Source organism: Sparus aurata, chromosome 4, assembly GCF_900880675.1.
Source record: "Sparus aurata chromosome 4, fSpaAur1.1, whole genome shotgun sequence".
Lineage (NCBI taxonomy): Eukaryota > Metazoa > Chordata > Actinopteri > Spariformes > Sparidae > Sparus > Sparus aurata.
In genome coordinates, this window is record NC_044190.1 from 38,557,171 (window position 1) to 38,577,518 (window position 20,348).

At 42.4% G+C, this 20,348-nt stretch overlaps 2 protein-coding genes across 2 annotated transcripts in view; both read right to left on the minus strand.

Moving 5' to 3' along the window:
- Positions 1 to 5,044, minus strand: part of LOC115580051 (multiple epidermal growth factor-like domains protein 11) — a 124,718-nt gene extending 119,674 nt beyond the window's left edge. The window contains exon 1 of the mRNA XM_030413885.1: positions 4,934 to 5,044. The gene's annotated coding sequence lies outside the window, so the exon portion shown is untranslated. The remainder of the gene's footprint in view (positions 1 to 4,933) is intronic.
- Positions 4,792 to 20,348, minus strand: part of LOC115579671 (multiple epidermal growth factor-like domains protein 11) — a 147,427-nt gene continuing 131,870 nt past the window's right edge. Inside the window, exons 13-14 of the mRNA XM_030413250.1 lie at positions 4,934 to 5,041; positions 4,792 to 4,814 (exon numbers count right to left, since the gene is read on the minus strand). Of these exons, the coding sequence (XP_030269110.1) occupies positions 4,792 to 4,814; positions 4,934 to 5,041 (131 nt within the window). The remainder of the gene's footprint in view (positions 4,815 to 4,933; positions 5,042 to 20,348) is intronic.

Genomic DNA, 20,348 nt, shown 5'->3' on the forward strand with positions numbered 1-20,348 from the left:
AGCTGATAATCAGACAGCAGCAGGTGGTGGAGACGCTGCGCTAAACTTTAATTTAATCTGTTCGCAGCTCTTTAGTGTTCACAGAGACAGAACAGCGCTTTAGTTTCAGACACATCCAACGTGTGTTTAGATATGAAGGCCCAACTCAAACAGCTCGACCGCTCAGTGAGTGTAAATCATGATCTGATGTTAAACAGTGAAGCGTTCAGGCTGCCTGTTGGTTTGCTGATGTCTCTGTAGCTAACTAGCTAGCTCGCTAACGTTACATGTTATTGCTGAGTTGTGCGTGACAGTCCTGCATTTTGACAGATTTCAGAGATGCATTTGATGATACATGACGTCCAAAATGTAACTTCAGTCCAGCAGCTGCTCCAAGATCAGTGCAGCCTGGCAGGTTGTGTTGCTAATATCAGCCTATAAAGCAAAACTAGTGTCCAGGTGATGAGGCAGTGTTCGTTTTATCTGAGGATTTGTCCCAGCTGTTCCTGAACGCACCACAAAGACAGTTGATTGTTGAGTCTCATTCCCAGGACGTCAAATAGACACATGTTGGGTTGGTAAAGCGTCCCGAGCAGCAACAAAGAGAGAAAATCAGAAACTCTCTGCAGATACGAGACACTAACACGCCTTTTCTCCACATTCCAGTCTCCCTCTCTGTCTGTTTACGCCTTCTTACGTCTTTGTCTCGTCTCGCTGTGTCTGAACTAAAGTAATGAGCCTGTTCTGAAGCTGTGAGGAGGAGAAACTTCAGATATTTGTGTTCCGACGTAGAGAGGGAACATCAGAGATACTCAAATAAAGTACAGATACATGAAACATGTACTGAAGTAAAGTAACTAAGTATTTGTTACTCCCCACTTCTGCATATTCCTCAGAAAAATATATTTTTTTAGCGTTTCCTCTGAAAGAACAGGTGATGTGTTTGATAATAGCTTCTGTTCTTTTAAAATCTCTTAAAGTGTCTTTAAGGGTTAGCGTGCGGAAAGAAACAGAATTTATAAAAACGTTGAACGGGTTGTTCAGGCTGCTCGTATGACAGTTTGAAAAGGCGAAAAATGTGATGACTGTAATTCAGAGGAGCTGCGCAGAGCGGATACACGGACACAAAATGAATCTGAGGAACAAATGAAATAAAACTGATAGAAGCAGAACTTTTAAAAACAACATTAGCGGGATGTGACACGGTCGCTGCGTTATGTCAAATTGCAAAGAGAAACAGGGAAAGTAAACGCAGCCAGGGTGGAGTATGGAGATTTCCTGAAATGTGAATAACGATATAACAACCGACTGAAAAGGCGATGAAACTTCTGCTCGGGATGTTCCACTGTTATTTTCTTTGTGAGCACAGGGAGGGAGGCTGAATGCACTTCGTCTGGGAAAAAAAGAGCGCTGTTGAGAAAAAGTTGAAATCTGCTGTACTCTATGCAAATAAAATAGCAGGGCACGCACGCACTGCTGAGAATGCCAATCAGTAAACACGTCTCTGCAAGCAACAGCTCGATGTGGGGTTGTGTGTCTGACATAACCAATCTTGTTTCCACAGAAATCACTCACCGCTTTACATAAAGGTTCGCTTCGACAGTGAAGGCAGCAGCAGGGAAACATCAGCCCTCTCTGAAACCGTCGTTTTTTTTTTTATTCTCAAATGGTAGAAAAGTGTCGAATCTCAAAGGGATTCAACGCAGCATCAATTTTGAGCTTCACGGTTGTTATTGTTGCATCTTTGCATTGTCGCCACCTTTGCGGCTATGATGCAAAGGGGGGAATTTAAGGCTATACAGATGGAAATTTCTGTCAAAATTATCACCGAGATGTTTTATATTCACGTCAGCCTGAATTCCAAACAGCCTCATTGGACGAATATCTCCATCGAGGCGCCTCCGTCTTCCAACCGTTGACACAATGAATGTTTCCTTGGAGTGCTGTTGACGGCAGCTGTGGGCCTGACAGTGACATAAGACTCCACGGCGGCCTGATTCCTCACGCCATCGGGCCATTTGAGCCGCTCACACACTGACAGGCCTGGAAAGTCGCGGTGATGATGAATAAATCCCTGAGTGACAGAGGTGGCGTCCATCCCACACTGCCCCATGAAGGACTGACATCCTGATGTTCATTTGTGGACACACTGCTGGAGCGTCCTCGTTATGAGTACTATTAGCAAAGCCGGAGGAGACACCGAGACGCGAGACGAGCTGGATGTTTTTGTGTTCCTCTTACAGGTGTCGGCTCTGTTGAGACAGGCTGCAGACAGGTGTAATTAAGGGGAAGTAGAGAATCAGCCTCCGCAGGACGGATCAACAGAGATGATGAGTTAAGTTTGACGGAAACAACTGAACTGCTGACAAAACTGTGATAATGATGATAATTACACATTAAAGCAACGAGAGACAAACGCATCTGTGATGGGTCGAGTATAAAAAGGACTTCTCGCTGTGATACCGTTCATTTATGAAGTCGTTTACATCAGCTTAAAATGACTCCGTAAATTATCGTCCTGATAGTCAGATGTAATTAAATTGGAGAATTCTCTGAAAACAGCAAAATGATCAATGCCTAATAACTCCTCCTGACATGACTCTGTCAGAAACACAGCTGATCATTAGTCACAATAACAGAGAATCTTGTGTGATTTGTTTGTAATGAGGCAGAATTAAACAGATCGAAGGCCGAGACATCGCAGACTGACTCGTAATGTCGAGGTCTTTTTAAAAAAAATATGGATCATAATTAAATAAAATATCCATATAGATGAGATCCCATCTGCAGTGAAACTTTGAGGAGAATCTACATAATTTACACAAAAACGCAGTCAGAGAAACAAGGAGAACATACGCAGGCTGTAATAACAAGATCAAACCCAAAAACTACTGGAGCTCGACTCGAATCATCCTCATGTGACTTCAGTGTTCATTTTCTGTTTATAAGTTTCCTTCAATGTGAAAAATCCTTCACGTAACTTTGATAATAAGGTTTTTAGCGGCCTTGTTTAAGAATTTGTGTTTCTTGCAGCCAGAACTTGTTGAGTGTTGTGGCTGCAGGAAACACTGCAGAGATATAAACTGCACCTCTGCACCTCCTGCAGAGATTCAAGCTTAAAGGTGCTTTTTGGAAGAAAAACTTAACTTTTCTTACAGTTAGCATCTTTTAAAGGAGTTTAGCCTAATTTCTCTGGCAGCCAGGGGGAAGCCAAGGACGAATATGAAAGCTGCTCAGTGGCGTTATGAAGCAGATCTTCTCTGTTGTTGGGCCGATACAGCGTGCACACTTCTGCCGACCGAGCCGGCTAACGTCCGGTTTAGAGCCCAGCTAACATCAATCAGGATGAAATAATTTAATCTTGCAGCTCCTCTACACTTTCCAAGCTTTATTTGACTGAATGACTCAAATTCTGACGCTCAAAAAGATTTATCCACCGTTTTACAGATGCTTCTTTCACAACGTTGGCTTATGGGTAAAAGTTTTCTTGGGCCGTTGTTCATCACGTGACGATGCAGCAGCTAGCCTACATAGACTGTCTGTTACCTGACAACATGATATGGAAGGAGATTAAGTACGTTATGTTAGATACAATTTATAGTGAATGGTGTGAAACTGTCACATTTTTGTCAGGTTAGGCACCAAAACTGCGTGGTTAGGTTTCACAAAACATCATTATCTTGGTTAAAACATGGAGGCTACATTAATTACGCAGGTACGTCAATAAGCAGTTTTACTATTGAGGTATCTGGAGGGCAACACATTCTGATCTACCAAGGTTAAATTCAATCATGACTAATTGATTTTCATTGTGTGAGTGAAGGTCCAGGGGTTGGCTTCCAACTGTGAGGGGTCAAAGGTAACAGACGATAAAGTGCTTAGCTAAGTTTGACCTGCATGCCAAATGGTGGGAGATGCCTAACACAGGTCAAACTCCTCTTTTAGTCTATTGGATAAATTGGCAAGGGGACCAATCAGAAGAAGTGGGTGTACTTGAGAAGGGACTCTAAAAAGGCCCTCACAGGAAGAACGATAGGGGGGCACTTGGTAGATCTCCTACGATCGAAGGCTGATAGGAGATCTGATCGAGCAGACGGCGAAGCATTCTGGCATTGTTTCTTCCAGAGATTTGATAATATCAGAATGCGGCCGCTTCTGATCCGGACGCAGGGCTCTAGATTCTGTTTCAATAAAGATTGCTCTATCATTCCACCCAGCCTTGCCTCCGCAGAATTCTTTTATCATCAAACTACACACCAACATCTTGGAGGAGGAAAGCCCAGAAACTACACTATCATGATGCTAGCTAGAAGCTAATAAACCTGAGGTCTGCTTCCTGCGACCATGACATCTTTCATTGTCAGAGGAAACAACTATGTACTAATTATGTACAGTTGCGTGTTGTGGACACATGTTTAGAGTCATTGCAGGTTTACAGTAAGTTGGCAAGAGAGCTTTTTTAACTTCTTTCCCCCTGTTTGGCCTTTTCATGGCTTTATTTACAGGAAAGCTTGAGAGATGACAGGAAATGGGATGATGGATGAAGGGGCAGCAGGGCGGACTCGAACCCCAGACCCCTGCAGAGAGGACAAGAACCTCTGTACATGATCTACTAACTGAGCTACTGGGGCGCCCAGGTATTATATATTTCTGATAACTATGTCTGTCTGTTGGTGAAAAGGGCAAAGAGTCAACAAATGATTTACAAAAGGGCTGCACGGCTTTCAAAGCTTGGAGATCGTGTAATATAACGCAATCAATTCAGCTCATTTAAAAGCAGTTAAACTGCCACTAATTGTTAATTTAGGATGTTCAAATGTTAAACGAGTCCTGACCTATGAAGCAAGTTACAGAAATAAAATCACAAAATGGAAAAGAACGTAAGGAAATTAGTTTTTTAGTTATTAGCGAATACACAAGGCTCAAACAAACATCCACAGATGAACATTCTCACCTTGAGCTAGAATGAGTGTGATGAACGATAATCTGCTGTGAAATTGAGCTTTATCACGAGGAAAAGACCTCCAGTGGATGACGACGGTGGGACTGGACCTCAGGACACCTGTGACAAAGACAAAAGAGGACACTGAGAACAAATATACAGAATCACCGTGAGCACATTCTCAACGTTTAAGGGATTCAGATAAAGAAGGCGCCTGTTTTCACCCCACATGCCGTCGCTTTCCCTAAACATCGCACCTCCAATAACGTCTTAATCATCACCTTCTACTTAGACGCACCTGAGGACACCAAAAACTGCAGAGAACTCACTTCCACAAATTAATTCACTTTCAGCACGTACAGGTAGACGCTCCCATCTGATATTCCTTAGGATTAAACCCAGAGATAAAGCCCGACCATCAAACATTCAGTCAGCAGTGGGTTTTACCTGAGCTCTGCCATATTTTATCACTGCAGCAGCTCATGAAAAGTAAAGAAACTCGACTATATGTTGGCGAACGTTTGCAGGAACATTTCCATGTGTGTGGCGGCAGCGTCGGCTTTGTGTTCATCGGGATGCTGTTTCTCATAAGCAGCAACTCACAGCGACAGAAAATCAATAAAAACACTGTTATTGTGAGTCAAACAATATTTCCCCGGGCCTGATGAATGTCTCAACATCAGGGTTTTTCCAGTGCAGAGCTGTCAAACAGTGAGCTTAGCCAGAGCTGCCAGGACGTGGGACAGACTCCCACTTTATGACTTTATAGGAGAAGAGGATATGATGTATCACAGCGTGCAGCATCGTGAAACACAGACACACACTCTAAAGCTGAAGTGATCCTATTAAAATGAAGAAGCAGATCACTGGTTCAATCCCTAATTCCTCAAAAAAGGAGTCTTCTTATTTTATATTTATGTTACATATAAGCAAAGAAAACGTTCTTCTCATGGAACGTGTTTGTAATTCAGATATTCGGTCACTAAACTGGAAGAATCTGCAGCAGCAGCGTCACAATGACACGATATTCACGATAACCGTGATATTTAAAAATGAAATATTGATATTGTGTTAATGAAAAACATCTGATAACATCTTGTGAATAATCCCACAGAGATCATACATTCTATTCTGACTCATCCGGTTTCTTTCTCCTTTTTAATTGAGTGTAATTCTTCTTTTTTGATAATTTATTTAAAGTTATGGTTACAGACTCACTGCAGCCGTTTTCAGAGGGTCATTCATTTGCCTAATCAGAAAACAAAACACAAGTAAACAAGCAATGATATGATATTAAGATAATGTTTGGCCTCAATAATTGTGCAGTAAATATCTGTTCATAATCTATGCAATAAAAAAAGCTGTATTTTTGCACAAAAATATCAATAATATGACTAAAACATGCTGTGCAATTACATGTCTGATGTAAAAACGCATCAAAAATATGTAATTTAATATAAAACAATCATAAAAACGTATTTCACAGATTTTTTTCCACATATATATTTTTCGCAAAAGATTTAGTCTTATTGAAAATGTTACATTCAGGTGTAAAACTGCAATGACATTTATTAAATTAGATAAAATAAGTGACAAATGTATCTGATATCTTTTTATTGTTTTATACGTGTTAATATCCTTTAAATGTCCAATTTAATTGTAAAATTAAAGCTAAAAACTGCGTTTTAACTGCAGAACATTTCTGTTTTTGTACAGTATTTTTTACAGCCTCTCTCTTTTAGTTTTACAGGTTTTGTTTTTTACAGTGTGCCATGATGTCATTGTAGATGTGGAGATCAGATCATCATTTTGACAAAAGGTCAGTTTTATTTGGGTTAAATTAGATTTTATGGGAACTATAAAAGCGGAAGACTGAAATGTTCCATCTGGGGGCTAAATATTTAGTCGGAGGGATTTTCTTCCACGAGCTACGATGAGCCATCTGCAGCCGAAGAGCCTTTAAAGTCTCCGTGTTATAAATCAAACAAGTTCTTTCTCGTCTGTTTCAGTCGTCTATACAAGCCTGTAGACGGATTGTTTAAAGGATCAGTTCACCCAAAATGTTTAATTCAGTCATCATCTTCTCCCCCTTTTTGTTGTTTGTTGTTTTTTGTGGCTACTTCATTTGTCGTCATGGTTTTTGAGGTATTTGGTTTGTTGTTTCCTGTTTAATTTTGTAGATTATATCCGTGTCATGTTTTACTATGAACTTCCTGTCTTTGTCTTTTTCCCATCCTCCTCCTGTGAACATGTGAGTTACAGAGAGCTCTCCCTCTCACTCTGTGTCGGTTCGTCTGCGTCTCCTGGGTTCCCATTTTGTTGTCGGTGGCTTCTGGTACGTCTTTACTTTTGTATTTGTATTGCTGCAACTCCGTTTTACTGTGAAGCTCCAGAAATGTTTTGTGGACTGTGAAACTTCACCTGACTAACAATGACATGGGTGAACTGATACTTTGAGTTATCAAATGCTGCTGGACTGGAGATTTCTCTGTGATGGACTTGCGTTGGATTTTCCTCAGCTCCTCTCTCCAACAGAGAGCAACCATTTCTAACATTTACAGATTTAGAGTCTGCTAATATAAAGACCGGCTTCCACCGAGCTCTGCATTACTCCTAAAGGTGTTTTGCAAACTGCCATTCTTCTCTCAAGGTCTCTATGCATGTGGTTATTCTGATGATTTGCCGTAGAAACAGTCAGATAACGATGAAAATGATGGAGCCTGTGACAAGCTGACATTTCAGAAACTGTTTCAATCACAGGAGAAAGTTCTGTTATCTGTCAGACTCCAGACTGTCCCACTGAAACTGATTACTAGAGAAAAACTAAAACAAACTTCCTGATTCAATGTAGAATTTCTTTAAATGGTGTTGAAAAGACAAATAAAAATCAGCTCGATTTGACTTATTAATATAAAGTTTTAACTTTTTAGATATTCTCCTGTTGTAGATCACCGACAAGACGTCCGGATGTGGATGCACAAAATCTGGTATTTGACAGAAGCAATGAAGGAAATACTGTCACTGCAGGATGAGAAAGAGCAGACGCAGGTCCGACAGCTCGGGTTTAATTCACTCGACTCAATACGGCCAAACAAACACGGCTCCCAGTAACAACTCACTCTCTGCATGGCACAATGGATCTATCTGTCCCATGGGCTGCCTCCTGTAATGAACGCTTAGCAAAGGTCATCGTCTCCCACAGTTTAATTAATGATGTCGAGCCGAGGTTTCCCCACGACAACTCGATTCAGAGCAGCCCGTCGGACCTGAATGTGTCCACGCGCTCTGAGACTCTGCAGCAGTCCGGACCTTTAATATGTGACTCAAAGCTTCATTGACCAGTGATGCTCCCCGGTGACCAGCGCTCAGCCGCGCCGTGATGGAGAGTTACAGTTTGCTGACAGTAGAAAGAGACCAGTCGATCTCCTCACTGCTCTCTCAGGGCTCTTTGGTAAGCCGAGCTCTGAAACGATGGCAAAGCAGCGCCACTTTAAAGGGCTGCTCCTGTCAAAATGCAACCGAATATGAGTTCGATGAGCCTCAGCTGTTGATAGGATGGAGCGTATGTGGGTCAACATGCCTCCGCGACATAAGAAGGAAGCTTCACGTATATCAGCAACATCGTCAACGGACTCAACAGAATTAATAAATAAACTACAGAAATGTTACTCCGGCTCAGATCTTTGGGAAGCAGGAGCCAGTTTATCTTCAAACACGTTTAATAAACCATGAGTACCGTCGGAGTACTGTACAGTCCAGACACCATGACTGAATCATTCAGATAACATTTCTGCAAACCACTAACACATTTATACGTCTCCACATACTATATCTACATCTCTACAATACACACAGTGATACTCGTATCATCATGTTTCTGAACCGACGCTCATATCAGCTCCACTAGATTTGTGCTTTTTAGTCCCGAGACAGAAAAGAAATGTTGCAGCTCACACAGCGGACACATTCATCCGAACTGGACCCAACAAATCACATATGGTCAGAGTGTGGATCAGATTTCGGTTGGTTCTGGTTTATGGTATGACCCGCTTGCACCTCAGATAAACACGTCCGGTGCAAATTCTGCTATGTGGGTTAGGTTTAGGAAAAGTTAATCATTTTCACGTGTTAACTTACTTACTTTCACTCTTGACTCTTAACCACAATTTGGACGCAAACCTTCGTCTCCGGCTGTAAAGTTCTGCGAATGACTCATCCTTCCTCCCTGTATCAGACTCTTCTTTCTCTTTACTCGACTGCACTCGAGGGGAGCTTTAAAAAGCAAAGCTGACGGTGAAACTACAAGCGTCAAACGTAGAAGCACCGGGCCTGCTGGGAGCGAGAGCTGACCGGTTTGTAGCAACAAAAAACTGGATAATTTTAAATTCTAAAGAAACATAAAGAAATGTAACTCTAACTAACGAACTGTCAATACTAACAGAGGGCACATCTCACAGCCAGATGATGACCTTTAACAGAAGCAAAACAAATGATTCATTTCACTGATCAGCACTTCACTTCAGGCCTCACGCACTCACCAGGTCCGCTCCAGTCTGTCGCTTTAGTTAAAACAGCAGTTCTGATTTTCTGCACACGAGCAGTCAGGAGTTAGTCGGCTGCGACCTCAGTGACCCATCAGAGGCCGACGCTGTGTCTTTAAGAGCTACGCTCAATTGCCAACGCACCAATCTGTGAAATCACCCTAATCCTCCCATTCACCCTTCATCTCGCCTTGATCAATGGTCACCTATTGGCGTTGGGGAGCTGAGGAGGGAGGGAGGTATTGATGGTCATGGAGCCCCGATCAATAGATTGATCACTTTAGTCCCTTCTATCTTTAAGACACGCTACTTTTGTTGATTAAGGGCTTCTCGGATTTCACTGCAGATGGTTTTCACATATTAGCTCTTATTAAACATGCAAAACAGGCTCAACAACAGCCAAGAGATCTCCACAGAGAGAGAAGTTTATTAGAGTAATAATCCGCGGCCCTGACTGTGGTCATGTTCTGTAGTTATTTTTTTTATTGTCACACAATCCAATGAAAAGAGCAGCAGAGCTTTTCAATAATCATTCAGAGTGCCCTCCTTCACTTCCTCCTCGTTTAATATTCTATAGACAACACATGAGAGAGCTCATTACGAGCAAACGGGCCGCGTCCGAGTGGAGCACAAGATTTCAGACTCCACAAACACAATTCAATAACAAATCACGCAATAGCCATTTCTCCTGAACTGCTAATTAAAGCAACAACATGTCACTTGTGACGCTGGATGCTACGAGCTGACCTGAGCTGCAGACAAACAAAACGTCTGTGTTTGACGATCTGGGGATGAAACTCGACGATCAGCTTTCTGTCCAGGAAATTACTGCGATACGGGATCATAAAGTGAGATCATCAGTGTCTTCAACATGTAATAACACATATAACTGCAACAATAGATTTGCCGGTGATGGTCACATTTTGATATCCAGCCCAGAAACTACATGTTTACAGAACGGTAACAAACTGTAGCCTAATAATGATTTTAATGAGTGTTTCCTTAATGTGTTTACACTGTTGACTGGCTCTGAACTGTGTATTTCTGGACTTGTCGGTAAGCAACATATTTGATTAACTGATTAGCTAAAGTTAGCATACGTTAGCTAATGTTAAAAAAGTGACTGCAAGATATAAAGTTCTTATCGTATCATAAAAAACTATTACATAAACATACACACATATATAATGTTAGCTAGGAGGTGGTCAAATGCTAACGTTAGCAGTTGTCTAACCGAAGCTAATGTGTTGAGAAACAGTTTGTTAGTTTCCCGCGTTGTTACGACCTGTAACCTGGATCTCAGCAGTACGATGTTTGAGATTCACGCGCTGATGTGACGTCAGAGGAAAATGAACAAGTGAACACGGATTAGAAAGCTGCACGTCACCCACGGCAACTGTGAGGCTCAGGCTGCGTCCGAAATTCCATACTAACATGCTATTGAGTATGCTAAAACAGTATGTGAGATTTTTTAGTATGTCCGAAACCTTAGTATGCACCCAATAGTACGTGAGGTGCATACTATTTCCGGTAAATATTACAGTATGCAAGCACTGGACACTACACTGGCATAAATATCCCACAATGCAATGCAGCGGTGACGACAACAACAACACAACGGACAACAGACAACAAGTGCAGCTCTGGTGTAACGTCTAACGTTATAACGCTTCACTTTAAGTTTCTAACAGATTGCCGGTAGAGGCGAGGTTGACACGGGTTACCACGGTTACGCGTCTCCAATCCAACCGGCAGGAAGTGCGTCACATCCGCGCTAAGCAGTGCGTCTGAAAAGATGCATACTACTGTGATTCACTCGAAAGTATGTTGCACGATAGTACACACATTGAGTATGTAGTGTAGAGTATGGAATTTCAGACGCAACCTCACTGATGTGTTTGAATCTCTTCTGGACAACAATGGAGCTCTACAGCACAGAAGAAGAAGATACACGATATACGGACACTTGTGAGGAGATACAGTCACTGTTTCTGTTTTGTTTTGGGATGGGATGTGTTGACTATAAGAAAAATAAGACATGTTATAAGTCATATCCTAACAAACACATGGAACAAGGGAGCCCTGCTGTATTCTGGGGGCTGACCCGGGGAGGAAACTCTGCAGAAGAAGGTGGGAAGACCTTCATGTTGTAGGCAGCAGGAGAAACAGAAAATATGTCTCCTGTCAATAAAAGTTATGTTTTTGTTTGAAAGAAAAAAAAAGGTGTCAGACAGCGAGCGATGGACTCACAACTGGGATTCGTTTTATGAAAAAACATTTCTGATTCTTTTGATCAGTGGACCCTAACAGAATAAAGGAATATATTCTGGAGGGACGGATACAGGTTAGGACTTTATGACCGCTTCAAAGATAAAGAGTCACGCATTGTTCCAACTGTTTCTTATGTGACATAGGTTAAAACATTTATATAGTTATTCTATCTATCTATCTATCTATCTATCTATCTATCTATCTATCTATCTATCTATCTATCTATCTAAAAGTCCTATCAGAAACATGTTATATTACTCTGTTACTGCTTAAAGTAATAGCACATTACCCCGACACTGTCAAAGTCTAAGAGCTCATAACTCACTGACAGATACGGACGACCTTTTACCTTTTACAGTAAATACGTCAAGTAAGATAATATTGCACATCACACATGTTACAGCGTTTTGTCAGTGCAGTAATAAGAGACTGTGTACGAGCTTCATGATGATCATACTCATCATAAATCACAACACTGCATCATCGTGCGGTATAACCACAGTAACCACGGCAGCCGATAGTGAAGACACGTCAGCCGTGTGATCTCTGATTCAGACAACCTCCACATCTTAATATGATCATCTGTCAGAGAAACTTATGTTTGTAACTGCAGCTGTCTCTCCCTGACCGGGTGGCTTTTTTAAGGCTTCATCAGAAGAGACGGTGGTGAAGAAAAAATCTATATTTGAAGATGCAACATTAAAGACTTTGTGGAGGCAGGCTGCAGTCCAGCCTGCCTCCTGTAACCCCTCTGTAATGTCCTCGGCTCCTGGGGCCATTTAACGTGAACTTAATGTATAATCAGCCCCAGGAAAACCCAGGCTTTTCCTGTTTGCAGCTCCCTCTTGGTCCAAGGACAATGAAGTAATAGCTTTTTTAGGAGGGGACACAGTGTGCAGGAGAGAGCTGAGAAAGCATTTCTGCCTCGCAGGAGAGAGCAGCCTGACGGGGGCAGGAGCTGAGTGAAAAGCATCCATCATCCAAGTAAACATGTTTTACTACAAAACAGCATATCTTAAAATACAGCAGAATCTAACCTTAAAGTGTGGACACCCACCGCTCTGTGAGGGGGTGAACTCGTATCTGTACATTCAGGGAAATCTGCAGATGTAGCCTTTTGCACGGAGATGCACAAAAAGGCTGCAGCAACAACGCTTTTTTTTTTACGCTCAAGACAAACAAGACAAACTAATGGCTGTCCGAAAACAACATTTCACCCTGTGACTCACTGATCGGAGTCCTGCTCTGCCTGACAAACAGGAGCTTCCTCCTCTCAGCTTTTTGTGTTTCTGTGCTCTTTGTCTGACGTTTCGATTCATAAGACAAAAAAAACGTCCTTGTTGCGCTCATCAGCCTTCGTTCACCAGCTCTCAGAAGGTCCAGTTCTATTAAATTATTCATCCTGTATTGTTGTGTTCCTCACTGAAACAGTAAAGGTAACGCTCCTTTCTCCTACTGTCCTTAAAGCCTTCCATGTGCCGTGTGATGATTCATGTAGGAGACGAGAGCTGTGACGTCATTCGAGCCAATTAGGTTCAAAGTCACGAGACGTGGATGTTTAGTTGCCCCGCTGGTGAAGAAGTCATCGGATGTCAGCTGATTAAAATACTGTAATCTCCAGAAATATTGTTCCTCTACAGATGATACAATCTGGGTTACATACAGCAGCATTATTCATCATTGTATGCTCATGACTAACGGCCAATTCCCACTAAAAACTAAATAAACATGTATAAATGTTTCCTGTTAAACAGCTGCGATGTGAAGGCTTTAGACTGGAGGTTTCTATCAGTCATGTAAAGAGGAACAAAGGAACATTTTTCATGCAGCCCAAGACAGGAGCCGTACGTCAGCGATGGTTCCTGTGGAAACTCTGAAGTCAAGGCGACGGCTGCTTCGTCCTTTTTGTCTCCTCTTCCTCCTCAACTCATCTCAGCAGCTCACCTGTATATCAGGATGTACGGCAATGAATCTGAATCAGGTGAGTGTCAAAGTGCCAACATCTGAACTTTCTCCTCCTCACAGCTTCAGAACAGCCTCGTTACTTTAGTTTGATGCATCTGAGGTGAATTATGGATTATTGTTATTTCCCAGCATCAGCAGACTGATGTGGACCAATCAGAGCACATCACGCACGGCAGACGCAGCGAGACGAGACAAAGACGTAAAAGCCGTAAGAAGGCGTAAACAGACAGAGAGGGAGACTGGAATGTGGAGAAAAGGCGTGTTAGTGTCTCGTATCTGCAGAGAGTTTCTGATTTTCTCTCTTTGTTGCTGCTCGGGACGCTTTACCAACCCAACATGTGTCTATTTGACGTCCTGGGAATGACACTCAACAATCAACTGTCTTTGTGGTGCGTTCAGGAACAGCTGGGACAAATCCTACTGATTCTACTTTAACTTTAATAGTCTTTGAATTCTATTAATATGACGTGAGCTTCAGTTAGCTTTGACCACAAATGTCCTTCAGAGGGAGACTTTTTACTCTGATACTCTGAGTACATGTCAGAGCCTGTAATCTATTACTTTACTGGAGTACTTCTCCTGGAGGACAGCGTGTGTGGACTTCTGCCACCTCTGTCGGTTGGGAAACTGCTTTCAGGTGCATTACTTCCACCCTCTGAATCAGCGAGGGTTAGAGTTCACAGCACTACATCACACAAATGGGTCATGGAGTGACACTCCACTGCACAACCCTGCAGCTGAGCACCTGAACGCCTCGTTCTGTCTGAATGAGGCCTTTAAACAAACAACTTCTGGACGTAAACGATCCTGTCATCGGCTCGTTTCTCTACTTTCTCCCTCGTGCAGTTTCACATTTGTCACCTGTTTGCTGGACTGTTTCTGTCAGCCCAGCCGCCACGATAACATGTTGGCTGTTCATGTTTCTGCAAACCACAGACACGCTCACCTTCGTATGTGTCACAGGCTACATACTATATTGACTAAAGGTAGACCGATCATTAGCCCTGGGGTAGGGCCACTGTGACTCTGATGCAGCATCCTCTTGCAAAATGTCCTGAATACAAGAAATCTGATTGGTGAAATATCACAGTCAACCTAGAAACACTGGATAATCTGAATCTGCAAAGTAAAGAGTGACTAATAAAACAAACAAATGTGGTGGAGAAAGTACCTGAAGAACAGTCAATAAATATCCATCCTAAATATTCTTAATCAGAATTCTTAATTTCTAATAATCGATATTGGCCCTGAACAAGCCGTATCAATCAGTCGTGTCATATCAGTTAAACACAGTCCTGTCACAAGATAAAACAAAATGTTTCAACATATTTGTGTTTTTTGCAGAAACATTCATTGCCAACATTTATTCTGGTGATTGTCTTTGAACATCGTTTCTCATCCTCAGCCTGCCCACGTCATTCTCACTCACTTAATTGGCTGTTTTGCTTTTGTTACCGACTCTAACGCTGCAAAAGTTTCCTCCTGCATCAAAAGACTATTTTTAAGTGGTGGCTATGTGTGTTTCTCTGCATCACAAACTAACACTGTTCATCACATCAGTCTTCAGTAAACACTCTGGAAGTCTTGATTAACTTTCACACCTGTTCAACCACATGGTGCTCAGTCACCTGACACCACACCTTCATGTCCTTTTTATAGCTTCTTTTCTAAAAGAAGTGGACGACACAATAAGGGAGCACGAATATAAACAGCTGCAATGTCGCCTTCAGAGGGAAGTTTATACAAAGCTTTGATTTTCTTCAAGTTGAAGCAACTCTTCTAAAAACACCACAAAGTGTATTTTACAGTAAACCATCCAAAGTTTTCATACGTAGTGAAAACTGTAGAACAGATTCAATCATTTCTTTGTCGAGTCTTCAGTATCGAGTTTCTGTAAAGCATATCAGCATATTTTACCTAAAGCCTGAGTTCCTGCCAAGAGACAGCTCTGCTAATTCCAGTTTACGCCACAAATCTATCGGCTCTGATTAGAAAAATAATCCCTTCAGTAATTGACCTGCTTTCCCCGATGACATATTGAGCGTGCTCAGTATGACGCATTACTGAAAATCTCCCGTCTCTCCAAGTATCTTGCAGTGTTAATATACAAACTGGTACACTTCCTGCAAATGAAAGAAGGATCAATGTACAATACTGCATAATGAGTACAAGCCGTATAATGACTGCTGGTTACTTTCTCTTTGAACGTATGCCTGAATGAGGTTGCGGTCTGCAGAGCATTAATAGTTGATGTGGCCTGAGTCTCACACATTCACACTGGGGGGGTTCTGAAACATGGGGCGCCCCAGTTTCTGCTCCTCTATTATGGAGACCAAAGACAGTGAAGTGGACTTGAAGACGTGTGGGCGGGAAAACACACAGAGACAAATCTGGACAGAAGCTGACATCAGTGACGGACGCGGTCAGCGGGACGTCTGCGCGCCTTTTCAGTCACAACATGCTGTGAAGACGTGCAGAAACGTGCAGAAACGTACACGCACGAACACTCCTGCCTCTCTTTACTGTATTTAAATCCAAACACACACTCCAGACTTGAAAGGCGGTTCTGTCTCAGCGTACAGTGACGGGGAAGGAGGTGAAGAGCGATGAGCTACTTTATCGCGGCCGGCAAGAACAAACAACTGATGCAAACTCTCGACATCCCAGCAGGAACTTTTCTCCCGAGAGCGCCGCAATGTCAGCTGCGTAATTCATGAGTGAAGCCTGTCAGGAAGCCGAGCCGCTGTGAGGTATTTCTGAAGCCCGGCACAACTACTCACTCTGTGTGATTTGTCAGGCCCGGCTGGCCCGCGCTCCATCCACCTTTACATTGATTAGAAGCCTACGTATAATGCTGATTAAGCACTGGGGTTTAAAGGTTCAATCAGGGATGTATCTGACCATATGGATTTTGTGAAGACAAACATAGTATCTTCTGAAACTATTTGACTTTGACGGGAAATTCTACTTTGGAAACTTTGCAGCCCGGTCGGTTCTGTAAGCGCAGGTCAGGTTTAGTCGCAGGTAGACATTCAGATGAGGTTCCCTTTGGGCTGGTCATTAAAATAGACTCATACAGTAATTACAATGTGATTAGAGTTCCATCCAAACTATAATCATAGACTTGATTATTGCCTCCGTGCATCACTTACGAGACAATAACTCTGCCTTCTTTGTATTAGCATAAAATATCTGAGCATTAAACCACGTTAGTAACATATAACAAATTTATAAAACATCACGTGAAAAGCTGTGGATGAAGAGAAGAAGGAACATTAATGTAAAAACAGGACTGATGCTTGATACCGATACTGAGGAGCAAAAAAAGTGTCTGAGACCACATTTAAAATCTCTGATATTGTCACTTAAACCTGGAAATAATCATAATATCTGAGGATTAAGCCAAAGTGTCAGAAGTCTAAATGTTTCTCAGAGTCTTTCTCTGAACGGGGGCGGTGCTGGAGGTCTGAAACACTTTACAAAAACTGGATCAATTCCCAGAAAGCAAAATTGTTGCGACCCAGATCCGACCCACATATCGAAGGGAGCGACAGCACTCGGGCGGTCCACTGCTGTCTGACACATCTAAGCCACAAGCAGGCTGTGGCACGGCAGATCGAAAGAACCAGAACTGGCCCAAATCCTCTGGCCGCATTTCATTTCTGGATCTCCTGCACATGAAGACGACGCAGCGGCCCGGCAGCTCCTCCAAACTTATGGTACATGTTGAGATTATTTCATCTTAATTGCTGAAACACATCCTGCTTATGGCAGAAAAGACAGACTTTGAAACCATCAGGACCCGCGGCGTCTTTCAGCCGTCCAACCTGATCGTTTGGACCGCCCCAGAGAGGAACAGAGCCACAATAAGAACCAGTGCTGACCCGGCTTGGTTTAAGGCTGCTTCTGGCTGATGTCCAGTCACAGGAGACCATGAAATCAGAGACAGATGAGCCCACAGAGACCCGGTGGAGACGGGTGGTGCAGGACTACAGCTGGACTTGAAGTCGAGCTGTTGCCGTGAAGATGCCGATCAAAAGCTGCAACACTTGTTCATGTATATTTGTATATTAATAACTGTATGTATGTTCTGTAATTCCTGCAGCATGAAGGAGTTAATGAATGTTCATTTGTTCCTGTGCAACCCTGTGTTGTATAATGACGAATAAATGACCTTGTAAATAATTAAATATCACTAAACTATCAGGGCCAAGAACTCCAAGAACATTCTGACCACACAAGCCGACTGAACGCAAGTGTGATACAGATTATCGTCAAGGTAACAAGCTTGAAGACATTTGAGGTTATTTATCACTGAGCAAGATGTACAAGACGTACGTCCTGAGTTAGAACAACACTGTTCAACATCCTCCTGACGATTCTTCAGGCGCTGTGCTGCCGGCTCTATTGTCACAGACCAACATTTATTTATTCAGTGGATTATTCTCACTGTGAGAGATGATCTCAACCAAAACATTAGACATGAGTGGATGTCTTTATTGCAAAAAAAACAGCACATAAAAGTGTCTAAAAAGCATGTAGCTGCATTATTAAATACCTTGAATTTCTGTTTCAAAAACCAAGGCTCCACATATGACCTTGAACAAACAAAGTTTCTCTGGAGTGGCCTGCTGCACATCTGAAAAGACTAAAAGACTCAAAGACTTGGAAAGGCCAAATTGTGTTGGCGTGTGACGGCCTTGAGCTGCAGGTCTGAGCAGAAAGTACAAATAATGAACCCCGTCTGACAAGTTCACAACACACTTAATACTTTTAAAAATCTGCATCAATAATGAGCTGCACTTTGTTTCCTGGCAGCTTTTCAGACATCATGACGAACACACATCACGTTGGATTAACAGGAAGTTGTGGCGTCATGTCTTTATCGTACGTTTATGTTTTCTACAGATGCAGTGTTTAATATTTTCCTCAGTCTTGTCTTTGGGGTTTTTAGGGCCTGCTTATCTTCTGTAACATGACTTCATGAAGACGATGCTGCTACACAAAACCCACTAAAATAAACTGTACAACTGGTCTCAATCCTTCCTGTCAGTCACTTTCATCCCCGCCCAGCAGGAAGCTCTGAAGGTCCAGACAGGTTGTTTAATACGGGAGTGACTGATGCCGACTGGTGGGTTTTTACACACACACACAGCAGGGTGTACATGAGAAGCACAGTGGTCACTGTCAGCACAGATTTAAAGTGCAGCGTAAAAAAAAGATATCACCAGAAAATTCCTCACGTGTTTCTGAGATTATGATTTCATACAGTGCATATTTTTCCCTCAGTGCAAAACCAATCAGCAGGCAGCTGTTTATGACATATTTCACTGTGATAAATAAAGTATTAGGAATTTAGGAGGATTATTTTCTGATAAAAAATTAATCAGGGAATGTTGATTTAGCCTCCTGTGGTATAATGAAAGTAAAAGCTCAACAACGAGGCACCTCGCTGGCTGGAGGGACACGTTCTGCTCTCTGGTTCTGTGCTTCAAAGAAAACACTAATAGTCGTGTCGCGGCAGCATCATTAGGAGTCAACAGAACTGCCACAGAATCAGTTCTGAAATTGGTGCCTTTTCTTTTCAACCTTGTGAATGTGTTTAATGGATGTTTATGTAATAACTGATCTGAGATTATCTTCTTGTCTTTTAGGCTCAATATTCACAGAACAGAGCAGAACGTCTGCAGAGAAACTGCAGCATCACCGACTGTGTATATATCATAAAAAACATTGTTCCAGGTGGGAAACGGACGTGGATGACCTCTCAAGTCGGAACAACAACCTTTAAAGGGATGTTCCGGTGTAAATTTAATTCATGGTTTAAATCACCGTGAAACTGTGTTAGACTCCCTCTCGAGAGATCAAGTTAGCAGACCGCTAATTTACGGAGTTTTATCAACCTCAGAAACGACCGCACGACAACAATACACTGCAGTAAATGGATCCAAATATAAACCGCCACCAAAAAGCCACAAATAATGCTCAGAACAGCACCAAACTTCAGCAACAGTACAAATAGGGTCTCAGCACATAGTCCGGGGCATCTAACCTCCGCTAGCTTAGCTGGATTTCTACTGAAAAGCTGACTAAATTTACCACTCTTCTGCAGCAGCTTCCTGTTGACGGGAAGTCCCGACGAGTCGATTACCGAGTGCAGTAGAGTTCCGCGGCTCATGGATGAAAATGTATGATTATGACTCCATGGAAAAGCAATCAAAGTTCATATGTGTCTTACCTGCCAGTTTATAACAGTTATTATCGAGAGCGGACAGGGAAAAGAACGGAATTGAGCATTTCTAACCGCACTCGGTAATCGTCGCGTCGGGACTTCCCCGACCCGGAAGCTGATGGAGGAGAGTTGAAATCTGTTTTTAGCTTCACAATAGAAATCCAGCTAAGCTAGCGGAGGTTAGATGCCCCGGACTATGTGCTGAGACCCTATTTGTACTGTTGCTGAAGTTTGGTGCTGTTCTGAGCATTATTTGTGGCTTTTGGTGGCGGTTTATATTTGGATCCATTTACTGCAGTGTATTGTTGTCGTGCGGTCGTTTCTGAGGTTGATAAAACTCCGTAAATTAGCGGTCTGCTAACTTGATCTCTCCAGAGGGAGTCTAACACAGTTTCACGGTGATTTAGCCCATGGATTA